This window comes from Pezoporus flaviventris, unplaced genomic scaffold, assembly GCF_033815535.1.
Source record: "Pezoporus flaviventris isolate CSIRO_AGI_PZ_B2104156 unplaced genomic scaffold, CSIRO_AGI_Pfla_v1 ptg000035l, whole genome shotgun sequence".
In the NCBI taxonomy this organism is placed as follows: domain Eukaryota; kingdom Metazoa; phylum Chordata; class Aves; order Psittaciformes; family Psittacidae; genus Pezoporus; species Pezoporus flaviventris.
The window spans coordinates 2,820,934-2,844,431 of NW_026892583.1; the positions used below are offsets into that span (position 1 = coordinate 2,820,934).

The 23,498-nt window shown below is 35.9% G+C and overlaps 1 protein-coding gene across 3 annotated transcripts in view; it reads right to left on the reverse strand.

Annotated features, from left to right (window-relative positions):
* The window catches only part of FUT8 (fucosyltransferase 8), a 121,937-nt gene that overhangs the window by 58,713 nt on the left and 39,726 nt on the right, over window positions 1–23,498 (reverse strand). For 2 of the 3 annotated variants that reach the window (XM_061462108.1, XM_061462107.1), the window contains exon 3: window positions 1,474–1,899. In XM_061462108.1, the coding sequence (XP_061318092.1) occupies window positions 1,474–1,676 (203 nt within the window). In that variant the 5' untranslated portion in view covers window positions 1,677–1,899. Of the gene's footprint in view, window positions 1–1,473; window positions 1,900–23,498 lie in introns of those variants that run through there. The other variant, XM_061462109.1, reaches the window with a different exon arrangement.

Consider the following 23,498-nt stretch of genomic DNA (forward strand, 5'->3'; position numbering starts at 1 on the left):
TCTGTGCAGCACCACATGAATGCCAAGGTACTTCTTCAGAGTTGAGATGTGCAAAACTAAGATATTTGTTTTTCTAGGCTAAAAAGCCTCATCAGCATGCGGCCGTATCTATAGAAACCAGGAAGAGTGCAGTGAAAAGAAACTTCAGTAAGTCTACCCAGCCTACCAGATCAAAGAGCCCTGGCTACGTGTGAAAAGGAGAGAATGCACGAGAAGAAACATCAGAACAGGGTTCAGGGGAAAGGTATTAATTTCACTGCTACAGAATCCATATGTGTGATTTAATTCAAATGAAGGGGAGAAACAAACTGACTTCAAGGTAAGGTAACAAGAACAGGACTAGAACCACAAAACATGCTAGAAAGGAAAACAAAGAGATTTGTGCAACTTGCTATTTTTTCCTATGATTTAAGAGGCAAAACAGAAAGGTATAAAATCCAAAATGGCATCTGCTCCTAAAGGGTATTAAAAAGCAAGGTCAAAATCAGTTTCTCCTTGCCAAGCAAGAACAACCCAAGAGACATTATGAACACTCAGCTCACAGTGCCTCTTTCTCTCCATATTCTACATAGGAGTTCCCAGCCAGACCACTGCTACAGATTTGTCTTGGTGCTTGTGAGTATACAGTTAGGAAAGAGAGAGTAAGTAAAAACAAACATCACCCTCCCACTCTGTAAAATCCTGTATTGAGCTTTGCTCTTTTACAGCTTGAATAACACACGAAGCCTCTGCACTTGTTCACATCATCCATCAGGACTTTTACGTTGCATGTGGTGATGTCCACATACTTCGGGGTCCAACCTGACTCTGGCACACATCCTGCCTAAGAAGCTTTCCCCTACAATTTCTTAAGAAAGGAGATATCATAAGTCTATGTTAAAACCTGTCTGTCTGAAAAGGTGAAAGAAAACACTTTAGGTTGTAATTGTACCCACCTATAATGTAACAAATAATCGTAACAAGGGAGATGATCCTATCATTTTACAATTATTCTACAAGCTTAGCAGTAAAGCAAGGAAAAAAACTCAGTTAAAAGAATTCATATAGTGCCGCAGTCTGCTGCAGCTCATCTTCAGCAAGCTGTATGAATGTTTTCAACACTTCTAAAATGAGCTCTATCAGACACTGCACGCAGAAGTGTTGAAAAGTCATGAGCTGTTCTATCTGGCTTGAGCATCATAATTATTGCACTCGAAGTTGCCATTGAGGAGTTAATCACCAAAGAACTCTGCTATTGTGGCAGTGACATTTGGACACCATTAAATAATGACTCTTAATTAATGACTAGATTAGACCAAAAGTATCTGCTTAAAGGTTTTGCAATATATTTTCAGTCAGTTGCAAAATTGATTAAAACACTTTTGAGTATTTTTAAATGTTAAGCATGATTTTACAACAACAAAAAAAAAAATCACAAGCGTGTTACATACAGTAATCCTTTTCTGAAAAGTTTTAATTACTTTTGGATCCTACCTGAGAGATTCTGCCATCCGCCTTAAGTCTTCATTTTGCTGCTTTAACCGTTCAAGTTTAGCAAGTATCTTGGATAATTCACGACTAGAGTGATCTGGGTGTTCACTGTCTCGTACCAGGTGTCCACCGATATAAAAGAGTAAAGTTCCCCAAGCAAAGAGGATGAGCATGATCCAACGCCAGGAACCAGTCCATGGCCGCATTTTCAGAAGTTCAATTCACTCCAGAACTGCTTCTGCTCACAAAATAATGAACATTTTAAGTCCTTATACTGTACAAAAGTGGACAATTCCAGTTCCTTTGCTTCACCACATTGTACCAGAGAAAAATTACTCTCAGTGCTTGCCTTACTGCAACTCCTTAGAGATGATCTTTATGGGTCTGCACATAGAAAGCATTAATATCACATCATTCTTCATTTATATTCTGTGAAAAGAATGAAAAAAAAAAATTACAATTCTGATATATAAAAATATATTGAACTGCAACTAAGACAAATGTATTGTCATTAACATTCAGGAATAATGATAAACGGTGCTACTACTTTCTGTCAAGTAGAAAAAGAATAAATCTTTTAGCTTTCCACAAAAAATATGCAGAGTTCATGAATGAACCATACAAAAAACATGCAATTAATTCTATGTTTGAAATGGCCAGAAGAAATGTTACATTTTATAAGACAAATATTGACCAATTTGTGTTTCATTTCACACAATAGAACAATTTAAAAAACATTCTGTGGTAAACTTAATAGTCTAGTTTAGAATCATCAAAGAGCTTTTATTCAATTACAAATACATCTTCATTTTTTTCCACTTTTATGAACTCTCTTCTCCATTTTTATCATGGCTCCCACCCTGTAACAGAAGAGTTATGGCCATTCTAACAATATATTCTACTGTTTGCAAGTAGATTGGCCTAACAGCAGCTGTAATATCAATTAAGCAAAGTGCAAGCACTGCAAGAGTGCAAGCAGTAATTCCTAAACAAATCCATTTATAGCCTACCCTTAAATTTACAGTCACCTCCGAAATTCCCATTTAAAATAAAACCCAAAATTGTATTTCTTGCTTAAAATTGCAAGACAACACTTCTCTCTTTACCCTTCCATTGCATTTGCTAAAACAGATTAGAACACTAAAAACTGAAGAGGTAGAAAAGAGGGAGATTTCAAATAGAACGTACATAGCACTGCTATACATTTGAAAGTCAGGAATGACTTTAGAAACCTGATTTTTAGGAACATTTTTCTTCCCCTTTAAAACTATCAATCCCATCTTGACAAGTGTGATTACTAAAACTATATAAATGCAAAAAAAATACTCAAAAGTCAAAATCTTCTATCATCTAAAGATACTGCACCATTTAAAAAATTACAAAATCACCTCCCCTCATTTTGTACCTGGCAAAACATCATTTAATGAGTATAAGAACCTCCTCATTTAGAACTGATCTGAAGATTTAACTGATCAGCATATCCAAAATCTTAAGTACTTCTCACCTCTTTTCCTCCTTCTCTGCAATGTAACTTTTCTGCCTTTTGTAAAAGGCACATATGTGCTCTTTACACTCCGTTTCCAAAATAACCTATATTTTCAATTCTCAAATCTGTAAATCCACCATATTTTTTCTCTGAGATTCTGTCCACATCCACCTTCTCCCAAATTATTATTCCCTGTTTAATCCTTTTTTCATCTTCTTTTTCATTTCAGTTAGGCTTTTTATTCTGTTCCAACTCATTTCAAGTTTAGAGAATAGACTTTCCAACTTGCAATAACTTCCAAATTCACCCAGTCATGGACATATGCCTGGAGCATGCACTTCCAGATAGAAAAATTCTAACACAGTATTAAAATACTGAAAAAAATCTCGTTATCTTCCAGAAGGGCTTTTTTGTATGTTTGAAAGAGGCAGAAAAATTCCACTTAGGATTAGCGACATGGTACACAAGATAAACTATTTGAAATTGAATATTACTAATTAAATGGAAAACATTTGTAGTAACTCTCTCAGGCTTTTCCATCTAATGTATCTGTGACAAGGCGAGCACAAGCAGATCAATTTTCTTTGAAAGTAATGTCGGAATCCCACACGAGGAGTATGCCATTTTCTACAGATCTCTAGGAAAGCTATACACAGCTTTTGCTTTAGCTTGGCAAAAGTGTGGGATTGCCTTCAGGAAGACAGTGGTTACTTCATCAACCTTTGCAGATCTCAGTACAAGTTAAAAGAATCCATATTATATGAGACAGAGTAAGCCATTGCCAACCCCCCCAGAGAACTGCTGCTCTAAGAGAAGCAAGCCTAGTTACCTGAAGAAATGATTAACATAAAAAACCCCCATGGACTGACATTTAAGGTTTAAGTGTGAAAGTATTCTTAACATCTCTACTACCATCACCCAGAAAACGGCTGATGTGGCTGCAACATGCCAAGTGAAATCACAAAGTCTGAGGCAGAGGAAATAAAATATAGAAGGTGTCTTCAAATATTCCTCTACTGATGAGCTAAATATTATACCGGGAAATGTAATGAGAATAAACAGATGCTACAGACATCATGAAATTACTGCTTAAGAGAAAAGCTACTAGGAAAAACTTTTGAGTTAATCATAAGCAGTTTGCAGAACTTAGATCAGAAAGTATCTGCCACAGGACCACTTTATAGCAGTCTGCATAATATATCAGACATGATTTCCTTCGAGGAGCAACAAAGTAAAAAAGCTCTCTATGACTGTGATTAATTTCAAGAAGAGGAACTGTTTTAAAAGAGAAGTGGACTTCATGCTACCTGGAAAGATAATGGTCTTAATTCAAACAACTATTATAATTAGCAAAGAAAGTATTCCTTCAAAAAGTTACAAGCATGCTCAAACGATTAGAAAAATTCTGGTACATTAAAGAGAAAAATTCCTGGAGACTCCAAGGTCAACAAACGGTAAGAGTAAGTAAGAACTGTTTAGAATACTCTGCAAGGGAAATACTGACTTCCATTTTTTCAATCTGTTTTTCATAGCACAGGAACTTAGGTAGACTCACAAATCAGTTACCATGTTTATAAGCGGAAGCATCAGTGTGTCTCAAACAGCGTTAGTAGAACAGGCTATCAAACAAATCCACAAAATTAATATAACAAATTGTCAGGAACAGATGGTATTCTTCCAACAGTTCTAAAGAAGATAATGCAGTAGTTTAATTATTAACAGTAGTGTGTAATCTTTCACTTACAATCACCTTGTAGCAAAGGAACAGAAAATGAAAACTGCAAACCGAACTCTCCGCAAGGGCTACAAAAGGGATCCCTGCAACTACAGGCCAGACAAAATTGATATTCCTGTCAAGCACACTGTCAGAAATAATCAGATGAAATAAAACTGCAAACATAAGGATGAACGTAATCAAAGTCAAAAAAAGTACTCGCACGGCTCTTGCAAAGAGAAATTGTGCCTCATAAACTTATTAAAGTTCTTCTGAAGATGTGAACAAACACACAGGCAAGACAGAACCAGTTCCAATGCTACGCAGTTGACCTGGTGAGTGTGGATTTCCAAATTTCAACAAGGTCCTCAGAATATTTCAAAGAAACTAAGGTGCATGGAAGAAGAAAGTTCGTCATGTGAGTCACCACTCCATCAGAAGAAGCTTACAATAAGACTAAGCAATCAGTTTAAGTGGAAAGAATGATCATGGACTTCACTGGGACTTATCACAGAGCTCATACAGTTTAATATATTCATAACTGATTTGGAAAACAAGGTGAAAAGTAAGGTAATAAGCTTTGCATACAGAGAATAAAAGATGATAGCAATGAACTGAAGGACATCAAGACACTGTCTAATGAAGAGATAAAATGAAAGATGAAAATTCACTTTATATCAGGGTGTGGAGTTGTGTATAGATGACTTTTGAACCTTTACCCATCAGGAATGGACTTTAGCTGTCAGAGGTAATTCTATAAAATGGCAGCTCAGCATTGGGCAAAAAGCAACCAGGTCCTCTCAGGTTTAAACAACAACAAAAAAAATTGCAAAAATCATTAATGGTATAAGACAGCAAATGGCACAATCAGTCATTTGTTATTACTTCTAGTACACGGGAATAACAAGTAAAACTTCCTGGTTTGAACAGGTTCAAAACAAAATCAGGTACCTCTCAAAGCAGGCAATTCCAGCATGAAACTCATTCTGATCAAACACCGTAGGTGTTAGAAGTTTACATTTCAAAGGCCATTAGACCATTTCAAGGAAGATTAAAATTTTCATCAAAGGCTACCCACAAAGATAGCACTCAACATTCTCAGAATCCCAAGTCACATATTGTTAGAAACTGGAGGATGTACCAGCTTAGTATCACCATAGTTTCCTGGTTCTTGCAGTTTTCCCTAGACATCTACTACAAGCGAGTCTTGGATATACATTAGGCTAGATAAGCCTTTGATCTGATACGGTGCAAATATTTCTACGAATTTAAAATGTTAAACAAACACTATTTTTAAGAGTTATTAAAGGTTTTATGCTATCAAACACAAAGAGACCACATTTTAAGAGGGCTAACAATCCTACATTTACTTTATAAAAAGACATTTTAGAACTCATTATTAATAAAAAAGTAACTTTTTGAGTGTTTGGTTTAAAAGGATACACAGAAACTCAGACAGAAGAAATACCAGACAGTCTTTCAAAGGAAGAAAATGGAACGATAACTTCATCAAGTACTTGACTGTGTTTGAGGATAAGATTGGTTAAGTACTTCTGGCTCTCAAGAGCTTATAAAATTTGCAAGTGCATATAGGGAGGAAAAACCCTTGTTATTTATGTCCCTGTACATCCTGAACAATTAATGGTGTGATTATTTTCAAGTACATTGTTCTTGTAGCACCTTCACTTTGCTTTTATATAAATGATTGCAAAGTACTGACAGTTTGAATTTAACATTCTTTAAGAGCGAACCTGTTCATACTTCCTGATAATAAATAACATTATTTCTAAATCAATTAATGATCTTACTATTTTAAAGAACAGAAAGTTCTTCAACTACTCTGAAGAATATTTTATAGTATGCAAAAGATCTGATTCCTGTGAATCTCTGATGATATCACTGTTCTTTTTATATGTTAGGTCACAGTACAGCTGAAGTTAAAATAAAAATGCCAAACTATCAGAATAAATAGGAAGAACATTCTGAACTAGCATTAAACAGTCAGCCTGTATGTCAAACGTGGTGTATCTAATTATACATGAGCTCTAGCTACTCTTAACTACTGGCTTTGTACTGTAATGTGCCTTTTGTATTTTTTCTTCCATTTCATACTGTTCAGGGAATGTAAAATGTCAAAGTACTCCAGTATTTCAAGGTCCTTACAAGACATTTAAATAAATTAAACTCTAATAAATAAAACAGTAGCAAAAATCAAAGAACAAATAGGGAAACAAAAAGGAAAAACTATCACATACTACATTACATGCAGATGTAATGTCAGTATTTATCTTTTTTTTTAATTTTATAGCTGTTCATGAGTTTTCATATTGTAATCTAAGCTCAGGACTGCAAGACTGAAAGTACAAGTCTGAAGTTAAGAGAAAACAGCAGCAGCCCACAAACCCAGTAATTCAAACCTGAGATTAATCATTACATACACGGTCATTAGCATCTTCTGATCACAGAATTACAGAATCACAGAATAGTTGGGGTTGGAAAGGACCTTAAGATCACCTAGTTCCACCCTCACACTAGATAACTGAATATCAAAATAAGAGCCCACCAAACCTAAAGGTGTGGAGAGAGCAGTACCAATAAATATATTTTACTAAGCAGGAAATAGGAAAATACCTGAATAACAGTGTTGTTATTAAATTATGTTATTATACAGTGAAGATCCTAAGACTACTGTGTTACATTTCTTCTACCAAAGGAAGCTGTGTTTTTTAATTTACTAGTTATCCCCTGAGATTTACCATGATTTCTTGTCATACCTTTACTGGATTTACCCATAACCTTGCATTTTCCAGTGCATAAGCACATCAAAACATAATATATTGACATCTAGCTAACCAGCATTTTTTTCCTGCAATTTTAGATTAGTGCTTGCCTCTATTCTAGGGGATCTTCAGAATGATTAAAGCATCACCTTCTAAAAAAACTTATTAAGGTATCTCTTTTATCTCTTTGAAAGAGCTTACCCTGGGTGTTTGGGGTGAACAGGACTGTATTCCTCTGTTCTTCCCAACAGCTCTTAGAATTATCTCTACAGCCATCTTTCAAGCTAATTTTAATTTTCAGAGGGCTTCAATCTGATCTCGCAGGGAAATCACCTCTTATGAATAAGTACCCGGGTACCCACATAAATCCCTGTCACAGCACTGATGTAGGTGCTAAGTGTTAAAGACAAAGCTCAGCAGAAGCAACAGCATACAACAGGACAGTGGCATAAGAAGCCTTTAATGCCAGTATTAGTATGGGGCTTGAGACCATCAGTATGGGGCTGGAGATGCCACAGTGAAACTGGTAACCTTCAGGAATTCCCGAATAAGGATTGTAAAGACACAGTGTTTAGCCATTGTGAAATAAAGCAGTTTGGACTTGCATTAAGTAGGGGAAAATCTTTCCCATATGAATGCAAAGGGTCTCCTGGTTCCATATGAGACTAAAGATGAGGAGACTATACACAGCCACGAAACCATCTCAAAATAATGAGAAACAAATAGATATCGGTGGTAATCAACACCAAGGCTTTTCATACTTAAATGTAGGAGTTTTCTGGCACTCCTTATAAATTGATTTGTTATTTTAAACTCCTGTTTCAGCTACTAAAGAAATTAAACCAATATCGGAAAAAAGTTTCGTAGAATAAGAACACAGTAATGTTAAAAGCAAATGCTAAGCTGAATGCAAAGTAAGCTATTTCCCAGGTTTAATTTAATCCTGTAGCTCTTCTATAAAAGGTCAATACAAAATATGCAGTATCATTCAATGAAGCAAAAAAAGTTCTGATAGGTACTTGCTGTTATAAATCATTAGGAATACACAATCTCTAATGCATCAGTTGAACAGAAAACACTACTGTGAGAAAGGAAGTCAAATTAAAATTTATTTGCTTCTAAATGCATAGCACAGAAAATATGTTTCATTTCACTAATTTATTTAGACTCCATTAAAGAGAAGACAGAATATTTACATAAAAATAAGGATCTGCTTCAATGCCTTAATCAGGAAATCAAATTGCGCACACCACACATACACGCCACAACTGATTGTAAGCATACAAAAATGTGTTGTTGTCAAATCAACAGGGAAGATTGGGTTAAAAACCATAGCTTTGATGGAACACAATGCAGTGTTTACAAAATGACTAAAAGAAACCATAAAGAGAACATTAACTTAATTAAAATTATAATTAAAAAAGAGACTGAAGTATAACTGCAAATTCATCAGGAGAAATAATGTGCATACATGTTGAAGTTACTTTGCTATAGCAATGAATGAATGAAAAAATAAATATTTACTATCTTTCCTCACCTTGTTCCATAATGCCTTCTGGTCATTTTAAAGCTTTAAAAGGTACTCACAAATTAGAAACTTGAACAGGCGAATACCATCATTTCAAGGACATCTTGCATGAATTAAGTAAGTTCCTTATTAAATTGTTATTCCCACCATGCTTTCAGTAACAAATTCAGTGACGGAAATGAGAATTTCTCAGTGTCTATTTCAGCATGCTATTCAGAATTATGGCCCCAGAATAGTGTTATGTTTTTTCTTGGCAATGTACAGTTTCAAGTTATTTTCAGTTCAAGATTCAGTTCAAAGCAAGCTAAGCAAGTCTACTTTTGGCTCAACCACCTACTGACCTAGATTCACTCAAAAAACAAAGTGTACCTTATGTAAGCCAAAAAGAAAACAAATTACTCATGAAGGAGTTTTCAGCAGTAGTGATGTATGACTTTTATACATCCATATAGCTAATATAAACAGTATTACATTTATTGGCATTTATATCACCTACAATTCTTTTTTCATAATATGAAACATGAAATTTACTCCACTGTCAAAGGCTATCACAATGACTTGTCATTAAGTGTGAATCACTCAAAAAGCAAGTTACACTGGATGCGCAACTTAGATTGAACCTTCCCATCACCATCAGTTTTGATTAAAAGGAAGTAATTCAAGTTAGTATTTTTAAGATTTCACTGACTACAACTATCTTCTTAGGAAAGCATGCTACTGTAAGGAATGTTAACCTGTTGTGCTAGAATAAAAACCCAAACAAAAACAAATAACTTCACAATTCCAGGTCCCATGTAACAGTGATCTAATCCTCTTGACAAAGGATTAGAGCTTGAAGAAATAATGCTTTTAGAATATGAAAATAAAATTAGGACGAAAGGACAAAAAAATAAACAACTAAATGTCTCTGTAGTGTAACCTTAAATCTTAAACTAACAATAGCGTGTGCACCTTTAACACAGTAGAATAAACCAAACTGTTACTAACACAGAGAGAGAAAGGAATGTTTGGTTGATGGGGGTGGAAACATCATGGGACTGATAACAACTAAGGAGACAGTAAATAAGATCAAGGATGCCAGCCTTCAAGACAGCAGAGTGGCGTCCAGCGTGGAGTCAGACGAACAGAACAGAAGCAAGGACATATCAAGTGCTAACTCGGCATTAGGAGAGAATGGAATGTTTGGTTGAGAGAGAGAAAGGAACGTTTGGTTGATGGGGGTAGGAACATCATGGGACTGATAACAACTAAGGAGACAGTAAATAAGACCAAGGATGCCAGCCTTCAAGACAGCAGAGTGGCGTCCAGTGTGGAGTCAGACTGGAACAGAACAGAAGCAAGGACATACCAACTCATGCTAACTCAGCAATAGGACCTTGCAAGCTTGCACAAGCACCGAGGTCATTCAATAAACACAGTGAGGAAGACTACCGACGACCACCAAAGACCCCCACTTAGCAAGAAAGTGCATGCATAATTAGGATGCAAATATTATAATTAGTTACTGGGAAAGCTATGAATATGCTAAATATATAGCTACTGTCAGCAAGTATTGGGGGCACTCACCTTTGCGAAATGAGTCACTTGTGTTCCCAGCACTGCAATAAAGAATGCTGCTTTCTAGAACTCCCAATTGAGAGTTTCTCTGACCAACTTTTACAATAACAGTAGTGTTTGATACAAATAAGCAGAACTTGCAAATATTATTCACAGTGTGCACAAGGCATTCTTTAACAAAAGCTTATATATTATTTGATTAACTGAACCCCATCTTCATAAGCTGAACTAGGTCATATGGGCAAGATTTCTTCAGTCAAATGCTGTGTTCTAGTATTTCAGGTAACTGTGCCATAGAAACCTCTAAGTTTCACCTAACAACAACAAAAAAAGATGGACCTCCTTTTTTCCCCATTATTGGAAGGCTGCTTAAAAACTCACCCTTCCAATGCTTAAAATTTCGAAATTAAATGTATATGTTGCTAATTTATACTTGTGTTTTCTTGAACTAGTATAAACTCAGCTTAGAGAGCCCGGTTATTGCCCTATTTTGTCAGAATACAGAAAGCAGCCTTACACCTTCCCACACATTCCTGCTAGTCTGAGTCTTATATGCTAACTTAAAAGCACTTCACTGTGAGAGGCTTACAAATTCTCCACATCTTGCACCAGCTCCCCTTCTGATTAAGTCTTTTAGGAAAATCACGAACCAGAATAATGTACATAACACATAAGGTGTTGCCAGCGTCTTGTCTGAACCAAAGACTTGCTTTTCTCTCTTGGACCCACTTTCTGCGATAGGACTGATTTGTCTTTCTCCTAACCACATTACTCTGGCAGTCCAGCAACCATTTTGCAAGGACATAATAGCTCCAGTTCTTTTTGCACCTACGTCTCTTCAAATTGATATGCTCCCATCTCCCATACAGAAATTCTGGTTTTAATCCTTTAGTGTTATTATACTTTATCCCATTCTACTGCTCCAGCATCCCAAGTAAAAAGTTCTTGCACATTTTTTCTGACCCCCATTATAACACTACTTTGTGACCTAAATTTTGTTATAATCTATTATCTTTTTATGACATTGTCACTACTGAAAACGCCCAAGATGAATAACAGATGTAATCCACTGCATTAATGGTGTCTCTACTGCAGCCTAATACTCTTCCTCACATCACAATTTCCCGTCACTTCATCCCTTCAGCTACTTCCTTTTCCACTGAATGGCTCTCCTTGTTACCCATATTTTCTCTAACTCAATATACAATTTTCTATGTGCCAAGAAAATGCTGGAAGTCTGGGAACAGTTTCTCCCCAGACTACATTCCATTAGGAAATTTACTTTCCTTCACCGAAACAGTTAATAAGCAAACCTAGACTAAGAGAACAATCTTTGGCAAACCCATGTTGCACTTATCTCATCTTCCCTTTTCATCTAGCTCTATTCTGTTAATTGTCTTTTCTTTCAATATTTGTCCCCATGCTTTGCATACTATTGTGTTCAAGCCACAGCTAGTAATTATTTCTAATTCTAGCATTCATCTACACTAATCTCAAGAGACTTCATCCAATTTAGTTCCAAACCTTTTAGAATATTGACTGTAAACAATTTAGAAAGCATTTCATTCATCCATAACTTTTTAATTACCTTTATTAATATACAAATTATATATATTATTTTCTTCAACCAGAAAACTGAAATCCATTCATGGAACATGTTATTAATGTTTGTGTTATGAAAGTATCCAAAATGACGTTCCTTTAGCTTTCTATTCAAGTTCACTGTTTTCAGTTATATAGTTTTATTTTTCTATCCATAAAAACTATCCATTCCCCACTTTTTCTGGAACAAGGACATAAATTTTGTAGTATTCCACAGGTATACTTAATTATTGTGCCAATTTACTTCTTCTTTCTTAACTTCTGTTCACATGGATTACAAAACGTGAGATACAAAATCATGAGACTTGCTTACTATTTACTCCTACATCCACACCTTCATCTTCACTACTCTTACTCCAAGAGCTTATTTTTTTGTCTGTATGGATTGATCAGAGCAATTTGGGTGATTTTTCTCTTCATATACTCCATATAATTATACATAAATAAATATGATCTCCTCATCTGATATAATCAGCAGATTATTCTCAAATTAAACTTCTCTTAATAGAATTTGCCACCCTTTTCAATTTCATTGCAAGTGGAGATTTATTCAGTACTGAAGCCTTCATATACTATAATTTTGGCTCTTCATCACAGAGAACTCCCTGGCAGGAAGAGACAGTACTAGGGGACTTCCTTCACTACGTGCAAGCTACAGGCCCACTCATTTCATTCGGTTAGGAAACAAAATAAAACCAACAAGAACAAACTTAGGAGACAGATGCAATGTTATTTATCCTTCTTGAAATGTGGTTAGAGCGACTCTGTTACTGAATGTGGAAGCCTGATGATTTTTCACACTTACAAAGCTTACGAAGAAGGTAAATTGCCAGCAGTGAGGAACTAAAGCTAGATTCTAAAATAAAGATTAACCAACTTGAGAAGAGTCATCTTAAGATTCATTTAGAAGTAACAGCAGAATACGTATTATAATACAGAAAAGAAATTCAAAACAGAGGAAAAATGAACCCTAAAAGATCTTGGGATTATTTCCAAGTTTGTAGTGTGTATTCAAAATGCTCAGCTGAGCAATGCAAAGACTTTTTCCAATGTAACTGCATAAAAAACTTATAGCTGAAAATACCTTTGCAGAATTTTAAGAAGAAAACAGCTTCAGAAAGGAAGGAAGAGGAAGAAATAGACAAATATTGTGAATGTCCAGTAAGCAATCTTGTGCCAGACTGTTGTTCTTTTAGGAAGTCAAAACATAAGGATTGCTTGTACAGAGGTAGTTGCTCTTTATAATTAATTTTATCCTACAATCGTAGGTAGTGATTGCAACCAAAATAAAGTCAGCAAGAGAAGATGAATACATGTAGATTATCAACTAGAACGGTCTGGGCAGGTCAGTGAAGTCTCCATCTCCGGAGACCGGACACAGACCTGAGCAACCTGCTCCAGCTGACCCTGCTTTAAGCAGTGGGGTTGGACTAGACCATCTCCAGAGATACATTCCAAAGTATCAGCTATTTCGTGACTCTGAAATAAGAGAACTCCTCAAGAATTTAAACAGCACTTTTAAATACTTTTGTTGTGGGGAAAGAAAAGCAAAAATCTAAAATGCATAACATCCAACTGTACAAGGTGTATTATCTTTCACACAAACAGAAGTACATTTTTAAATATCATAACCTCACAACAAATCTCAAGAACAGCTTACCCTCTCCGTGACTGCAGGAAACAAAACACAATTGCATCATTGGCTTGGAGGTTAACAAGTAATTCCACTAGCCCAGCAACCAGTGAAATTAGTAACTGTTTAAAAGAAAAACGAAGGTCTCTTTAGTTTCAGATTCAAACGCAAGTGCTTCACATTAGATAAGAACATCTTCCTTTTGATTTTCCCTTGCATCCTAACATTGAGAAAGAATCTAATTCATCTTAAAATATCACATTTTCTACTTTTTATTTAACTCATTATGGATTTTCCACAAAGATCAATTACTTAATCAGAATATTTTTAACTAACATCTTTCGTTATACTTAGATTAGATACAAGGTAATCTAAGGTGCAATCAAAGAATTAAATCAAAGAATATTTTAGCCCCTGCATTGATCTAGTAACTTGTACAAGGCAGTCTCACCAGACTCTAGTTTTCCTGATATCTGCCAACCCCAAAATGATGTATAAAGTTAAATTTATTAATATGTACAGATACTATCAAACTTGCAGCTGAAATATGCTATATATTTGGAATGCAAGATATAAATCTGCATAATCAATTAAAGCAATTCAGCCTTTTAGCACTTTTGTCAAATAATTCTTTCCCCATCTCTATGCATTAATCCTTACAAAACACCAGTCAAAACTTTGAAATGGGGGAAAAAAATACCAGGGATGGAATACTTATTTTTAACACTTTTTTAATTAAGAATATTTATCTATATTATTTTATTATATTATATCTAATATTATATAGATACAATATTATATCTGGAGATATTGAGAAAACATAACTCAAACAAATGGAATAGCCTTTTTAATTAGTTCCACAGCTGAAGAATACAATTCTCCAACTTCCAAAAAAAATCTTGCAATCTTGCAAACAAACATCAGCTCTCTTCATCTATTCTTAACCTAAAAAAGTAATCCAGCTTTCCTAACAAAATATGTTCATTTTAGTATTTCTTAGGGACAACACACATACTGTTCCAAGCCCTGCCTTTTGTGAATTCTAGTGACATCTTCAGATATGTATAGCTTCGTATTTTTTAGAGGAACCTTCCATTCTTTTTTACAGTACTGGGGGGCAGGAAGCATTCTGCTTGTTTGTTCACAATCATTTTAATGCTTCTTCAAGATGAATGGGTCAGGCAGGGCATCCCAGAGAAAGAGGGAATATCTGCATTCCTTGGAGATACCCTCACCATGATCAGGTCTGGGAGGTTCAAGAAACTATAAAGTATGGCAGTCAAGAAAATCCCAGTACAAGAGCTTGCAGCCCAAGCACAGAAATTGCAGTAAGGAGTAGGGAGTGGACTACCTGACCTTACACATAATAGGAAAAGCTTCCAGCAGAGCAGAGGGCACTGTGCACTTCTCAGCTTAAATCACTGAATTAATAGTAACCACTGGAAGTAATCAGTGGAAGTAACAGTATACTCACAATGACAGTGTGGTAGGAAAAAGGGCATTAAGAAAAAAAATGTTTTTCTCTGTCTTCCCTATTCACTGAGGTCGCAATACTTAAAATGTTAATTATCATAAGTGTTAGCCTAATAAAACTTGGCACTTTTTTAATTAAAAAAAGAAAAAAAAAAAAAAAGAACATTTAGTCTCCTTTCAGGAGCTATTTTATAAGGAAAAAGCCTAAGCAGAAACACATCAAAATAATGGCCAATGAAGGGTCCCATGCTCCTGCAGTTATTAAATTTACTTCTATTGAAAAAAAGCAATGTAACCAAAGTTAAGAAGTTAAGTACTACTACTGCTCATACTTTAACCATATAGCTTCTGGCGAGAGATCAGAGGAAAAAAAAAAGACCAAAAAACACCCACAATTTAAGTGATTCGAGTATCACAGACCAGACATCCTCAAAACGATGAACAAACATCCGTGGTTCAGAGAGATCCAAACCCACAGCACTTGGGTTTTTACTGAAGGTAAACACAGAGCACTGACCTTGGAACCCTTTCACAGGAGGTAAGACCTAATCAGAAGTAAGAACTTTTTTAAACTGATAAAATTTTTACATCAACAATACAAACACATGGTATTTAAAAATACTAAGCACTCCTTTGTTTTAGATAGGGTAATAAATACAAGTGCTTACAATTGTTGTAGCATTACATTACAAAGCTTGAAAAAAGATACATTTTCTATTTTTATTTTTTTTGACATCTAAAGCTGTTTTAAACAAAAGAGGGAATTGTACCTTGAAAGGCAAAGAGCAGCTTACTTGTCAAATACATGCAAGCTTTCCTGTCAAACACTTAGACAAAAAGTGACTGGTGATTTCTAGTTTTGGAAAGATAAAAGAATTAAGTGCAAAAACAATATACTCCTCCATGGACTACATGGACTCATTTTAATAAGCAATGGATAAAACAGTCTGCAGCTTTACAGTCCCTTTTAACTATTAAGATACTAACCAGAAATACAGTAAAGTGATGTCACTTTTTGTCTTATATGGACTAACCAAAAGAGAGAAATTACCTTGGCAAATGAACAGGACAATTATATAAGAGTGAAAGTTTATTTATCCTCATTTACTTACTGCATTGACTCCATGCAAACCTAATCTAATACAGCCACAGTCAAGAACGAATAATAAAAATTCAAGCATCAACTCTAACATCAAGCATGATCTTCCTCCAGAGTAGTAAGTTAATTATCTACTGCTAGCCCTTGCAGAAACCTCACTCCAAAAGAAAACAGAAGAGTGGAAATCTGTAGAAGCAATGTAGTAAAAGAACAGAGCATGGAAGATAGCAGGACATAACATGTTAAAAAAGAAAGGATTTCTGACATTGCATTGCTTCTTACACTTGCAAGGCATAACAAAATCCAGCGATTAGGAGTTTAACCTAGATAAATTCAGCTCATGAGGAAAGGGAAAGGAATTCTTAAACCTGTAAGTGTCTAACAGCTAAAGGAATCGGCCATTGAAACAGACGATTTAATGAGGTAACGGATTCTTGGTCTCACATTCCCTTTAAATTGAAGCACCAAAACTCTTACAAAAAGTAGTAGCTCAAACAAGAGGTTGAAAAGAATTGTGCTTTCTGCCCTGCATTAGATGAGAGCTGACGAACAGAAATAGCCTGTCCCTTTCTTAAAAGAATTTAGAACTTATTATGATCTTATTAGAGCACCAAACTTAATACCCCTAATTCTGTGAAATACTTCTGGAGATCAGTAATAAAGAACAGAGAAGGCTAATCTTCTTAGACCTTCAAGCCGCATACCAAAATCTTAACATGGTCAACATCCACACAGCGTATCACATATCCTGAAAAGACAAAGTGCTCAGAATCCTCCCTGAACAAGACTTGGTGGAATATCCAGCCAAAATTCACTGCTGCTGGCTGACTTGGTTCAGGAGCTGGGGTCTTCTATTAACCGACAGTCACCGCATCAACGTGATCCCACTACTGGACGCATTGTGTGATTCTAAAATGTGAGTTGCATTTAAAGTGCACGTAAGCTACAGATTTACCAGCACCTCTCTAGAAGAATGGACATCAAAGCACTTTGGCACGACCTAGTTAAAATGTATTCAAACATACTTACTGATCTTGCTAATCATTCAGACAACCTTTCAGATACAACGGCCAAACTTTTTTTTTCCCTTAAACCCACAAAAAGGCTGATTTAAAATTAAGCTTTCCAAATTTTATCAGATATTTCTCTTTAAATTAAGCTGAACTTACTAGAAGCTTAAAGAAGAAAACTGCTAATTTATTAACATCACTTAGAACACATAAAGGTAACGACTTTCCTACTTCATGTGGTTGCAGAGCCCAGAAATTCACAAAGTAGAGATGTTTCTCCACCCCCAGGCTAAGATGTTATTTTGTTCCACAGTTTTGTATCAGAATCCAAATTTATTAGAATCAGACATACAAGTGTTTTTGTTTCACTGCTTTTCTGGGACGAAAGCACGGCTGCCACTTCTGAATGGGGCAAAAAAGGATGCAAAAACCTCCAGCTAATATTTGATCTTTCCATTCTTCTTGGTGCTGAAGCTCTCCACTAAATCTTCTTTTCAACCAGCTTACCCATGTCGTTCCTTAATGGCTGCAAACATCAGAAGCAAGATTAGGTCTTTCTTCTTCTGGCTGGCATCAAAGCAACAATCAGAATCTAATAACCAAGAAGATATCATCAACCTGCTCACTACTCAGCTGGATCTTTATAAATCAAGATGAAAAACAAGCAGGAGAGAACTGCTGAGTTCGTAATAGTTATGAAAAAAAATGTATGACACTTTGCAGCCATAAGAAAACTGGAATGCTATTTGCAAACAGAACTAGGTTATTTGCAAACACAAAGCATAGTCAAGGCTATACAGTATTCAGTAGCTGGGGAACAAAAAATAGTGTCACAGAACTGAGCTAAAAGCCTTCCTTGTCACACTTGGGAGTCTTGGAGACTGGGTGATTTGACAACCTAGTAACAGAAATGCCAGAATACAGTCTTGAGTGGGCCCCATTAGAGAAAGAATGTCTGAAGTGTTCATTATCTAAATAATCATACTCACTTTGTATCACCATTTTCTAATTTAAATTGAACTGTGTTTTCTGCAGTGCTCTTATTAGAACAAGACAAATTTTACTGAAGATTGTAAATATTAATATCGCCATACGATGAGGAAATATTTGCCTTAATTCTAATTCCACTGTGCCACAATATATATATATCATAACTTGTAAAAATTCCCCTTGGCACTTTAATTTTCTTTTATACACTATTCTGTTTTCATAGATAAAAAACTTCTACTTTAAGACACTTTGGCACTTTACACACTACAAAGCACAATAAAGAGATCTAATGGGCTAATTCAAGTATGGGAACCAATTTATGCGCATTAGCATCTAGGTTCCTGCTGTCTAATTTGCACCAATTTACAGCTTTCACAGAGCTCCATGCCACCAAAACTTGATTGCTTCCTGTATCTGATCTTCACCATCACCACGGCTCAAGTGAACTGCTGATCTAAGATCTATTCTTTTATTTAAAAATGAAGGAACTGAAAAACTCTTAAGTGCTTTGTACGTACTAAGGCTATGAATAAAACAGGATTGTGAAAGTTGCAAGACAAAACCTCACATAAAGCTGCCAACACCTTTTCCTCTTAAAACTGGTACGACATATTAAGCAAAATGACTGACAAGTTTAAAACTTCCTGAGTTTAAACCATCTTTAAATGCATTAGCTTTCTGTTTAACTCCTTTTATGTCAAGTGTTAAGATTACACTGTTGATCATAATTTCCATATTTATTTATAACTATCAGTAATTCATAAATTTGCTGTCAAACCATGGTGTGTTTATCAGCCTTCACTGTGATCTATTTTCTTTATTATGCAAGATTGAAGTTGTGTGTGTCTGTACGAGTATTCATGTGTGTTTCTATTTATCAACAGAAACAAAAGGAAGTTGCTTGATTTTTTTTAACAAAGAATATTTTAATTGATCTTACTTTTACAATATTCATTTTATAATCTTTTCATATAAAGTTCATAATTCTTAAAACAATGTGAATACTACATAGTAAAAAACGAATTAAAGGCTAAATTTGCATATTTTCTCACATGTAATTCTAGTGAAATCCCATTCCTGTATTTCAGACTAGTAATAAGGGTTTGAAATACTCCTTTTTGAAAGGCCAAACAATAGAAAAAAAAACTAAAATCACGTGGTTTTCTTTCCATTTCCTAGGCAAGCTTGCAATACTATCCACAAAGCCATTAATTTCATAGAATTATTGCATATATTTGGGAGAAAAACAGTATTTTCCATTGCATTGAACACTTCAATAAGGATGTGACTGTATCATGGCCAGCTGCTCCTATGTTTAGCAGCCCTTTAGTAGTATCACAGTTTCTTGAACTTGCAACTGAGGCTTTTCTCATCAACCCCCTTTTATACCAGCTATTATCTTCTTGTTCTTACTTTCAGGGTAAGGGGGATTTTAGCCCTTCCCCTAAACTTCCTTTATTCCTGAATAGCTCAGTCTAAGCCTAGCAACTGTATCATGAGGCGGAGCTCTCCATGGTCCTCAGCAGCCTCCCTTGGCAGTCACAGCCCTGCTAACTCTCCCTCTTAAAAAGAGTCTGGCTAAAGCTCAGCCACAGATAATAATTTCAGTGCCAGTCTGATGGATTCTTGTTTCAGCAGAATGAATCTCAGGAAAGAACAACTGAGAAAGGTAAAGGGGAGTCTGGATGGCAATAGAGTTCAGCTCCACAGGAAGGGAAAAACCCCCTACAACTGTCAATCAAGGAAACAATGACACCAGTTTACTACCTCCATTTGAAAATTACAGACTTACAATTAAAACTAACATCTCAAACATTATGCGCTTGCAGCCCAGAAAGCCAACCATATCCTGGGCTGCATCAAAAGGAGCGTGACCAGCAGGTCGAAGGAGGTGATCCTGCCCCTCTACTCTGCTCTTGTGAGACCTCACCTTCAGTACTGTGTGCAGTTCTGGTGTCCACAACATAAAAAGGACATGGAACTGTTGGAACAAGTCCAGAGAAGGGCCACAAGGATGATCAGGGGACTGGAGCACCTCCTGTATGAAGACAGGCTGAGAAAGTTGGGGCTGTTCAGCCTGGAGAAGAGAAGGCTGCGTGGAGACCTCATAGCAGCCTTCCAGTATCTGAAGAGGGCCTATAGGGATGCTGGAGAGGGACTCTTCATTAGAGACTGTAGTGATAGGACAAGTGGTAATGGGTTAAAACTTAAACAGGGGAAGTTTAGATTGGATATAAGAAGGAAATTCTTTCCTGTTAGGGTGGTGAGGCACTGGAATGGGTTGCCCAGGGAGGTTGTGAATGCTCCATCCCTGGTGGTGTTCAAGGCCAGGTTGGACGAGGCCTTGGGTGATATGGTTTAGCGTAAGGTCCTTTCCAACCCTAACGATTCTATGATTCTATGTACATATTCTTCATCAGGGACTGTAGCAATAAGTCAAGGGGTAATGGGTTTAAACTGAAAAAGGGGAAGTTCAGGTTAGATATAAGGAAGTTCTTTACTGTGAGGGTGAGGCACTAGCACAGATTGCCCAATGAAGTGGGAAATGGTCTAGGGGTGAGGCGTCCCTGCCCAAGGCAGGAGGCATTGAAACTAGATGATCTTAAGGTCCTTTCCAACTCTAACTTTCTATGATCCTATGATTATCTACCCTGAGGCATTCAGAAGTGAAGTACTAGGTTTTGAAGTTGGTTTTGCCATTATCAGAAGATTTCAGACAGAGAGATGCACTGAACAGACTTTTAAAGACCTCAAGCAACTCCATCTTCCGCTCACAAGTCAAGGGGCAATGAGAAGAAAGAAAATTTTGAGAGAGAAATGGTTCCATAAATCTGATAGTAGATGATACCAACATCATTCTTAAATAGAGATTAACTTTTTGATGACAGGGATTCTAAAGGACAGAAGAAGGCAGGTTATAACCGTGAGGCATTAAAATACCACCCTTTTAAGATAACAAGCTGTTTAATGCTATCGAAGGCTCTATGGTGACCTGACTGCTAAGTGCAAAGACAGAGGATTTTATAAGGAAGCTAGAAAGTCTTTGAGAAAATGCTGGGAAGGAGCTGGTGACTTCAACTCCACACCCACTCCCAGAAACAACACAGAACATAGCAGAAAAGGACTCCTTGAAATACAACTTAAATTGCTTTATAAAAGATTATAATGACCCATATTTTGCTCCCAGTGACACGTATTAAACAAAGCAGAGAGGTAACTGTGAAGCTTAATTGGAAGATACTAAATTGGTAGCATGAAATTCTTGAGAAGCGAATTCTTATATGCATAAAAGCTACAGCAAAACTTTTTAAAAGCACAACAGAACTAAAAGACTTGACAGAGATTCTGTAGGGCCAAATGAAGTTTCAGTTTTAACAGCACAACTTAAATACAGGACCACAGCAGGAAAGCTAAATTAGGTGCATACATTAGCAGTTACTAGAAAAGAACTGAAATCGATCCATACGTACACTGAAATCTTTCTTCACAAAGATTACCAAAGAATTTTTGAAGCTTAAAATGACAGTAAAATGACCAAAAACAAATCATGAGGAGTAAACTGTGAAAACTTTGTCCACATACCTATTCTAATGGAAATCAAGTAACGCAAAACCATTAAGAGTTTCACAGTATCTTATCACTTAAGATTCCATAACAAGGAAAGAGCATATGACCATCAGTTTTTCAAAATGGCTCTAAGACCTGAGAAACAACAGATCAGTAAATACAACTGCTGTATCAGGTTAATAATAGGAAACTACAATACACATCAGAACTAACAGGCACATGGATAAACACCAGATAGTGGGGGAAGTAATCAGCACTGGTTTTGTGAGGGAATTCATGACTCAGAAGGTGACTAAATTTTATGAACAATTAAATTAGCATGAAATTAAGGAAGACCTGGTTGATGTAACATATTTGGATTTTCAGAAGGCACTACTACATTGTGAAACACTGTCATTCAAATGTGGTTTTTTGTTGTTTGGTGGTGTTTTTTTTTAATGGGTATGTTAAAAAATAGACTTAAATATTCTTGCTAGAAAAATACACCCATGGATATTATACTTTCCCTGTCTTAGAAGGACCCAGCTTCTGGAAGCTCAGAGAGTAAGCTAGGAGCATGGCAGCTTGCTTCCACTCCTTCCACAGATAACTGCTACTGGCATTTCAGAAGGACAAGAAAGGGTTTCAGACAAAAGCTGAGATGAAGTTTATTTTATAACTGACTTCTTCTGTTTAGATCTTAAATAGCCATAGTCATTGCTGAAAAATCTATCTAGATAAGTGAAAAACAAAAGTGAAGGAAATTGCAGCAAAATACAGTAAATCAACATGACCACAGAATTCAGCCCATTTTGATACAGTTTTGGTACAATTCTTAAGAGTCTTTGAGATAGCAAATACAATAATCACGAACTTCTGAAGCACCAAAGTTAGGAATTGTTGTAACAATTTCTTCCACATTATTCTTTTTCATAAAAGCAGCAGCAAATCATAGAAAGAAAGAAGCCAGAATGCAGCTTTGTAAAAACAGATGAAGATGAGGGGACGTCCTACAGCCTAAGCATTTCCACAGAAGAAACATTATGAAAGTTCTTTGGATGGTAAAATAAAACACAAAATATAACTTACCTGTAGTTATAAAATGGCTTATTTGTAATAGTTTGTTCCCTGTAAGCCCCTGATACTTACAAGAAACATTCTGTCTGACAACTTTGCTCTAATTAGAGATTCATCATAGCAAATTGATTGAAAAATCTCAATGATTCATTTTGCAAATACTATGTAATTACTATGCTCTTCTATGAAATAATAGGGCATTACTGGGACAAACACACTTAAGGGCTCCAAAAAGCAAGCTATTCAGGAAACATAATCAAAGAAAATTTGAAATTGTTTATTTCCAATTAGTAGTTTCCGAAAACATTGTATCCTTTGAAACACAGAAACAATCTGAGAACATTAAGTACTACAGAAAATATACTGAGTGCTTGAAACAGTACTATTTCTTCCTAAACAGTTCCTATGGTCAGCTTCAAAATGTCCTTTCTGTAGGCATGCAGTCCCTTGCAGATACATCAAACCCTTCTGTTCATCACAATAAAATCAGCATGCATTCAAATTGATGTCATGTTTGAGCAGGAAGGATGGAT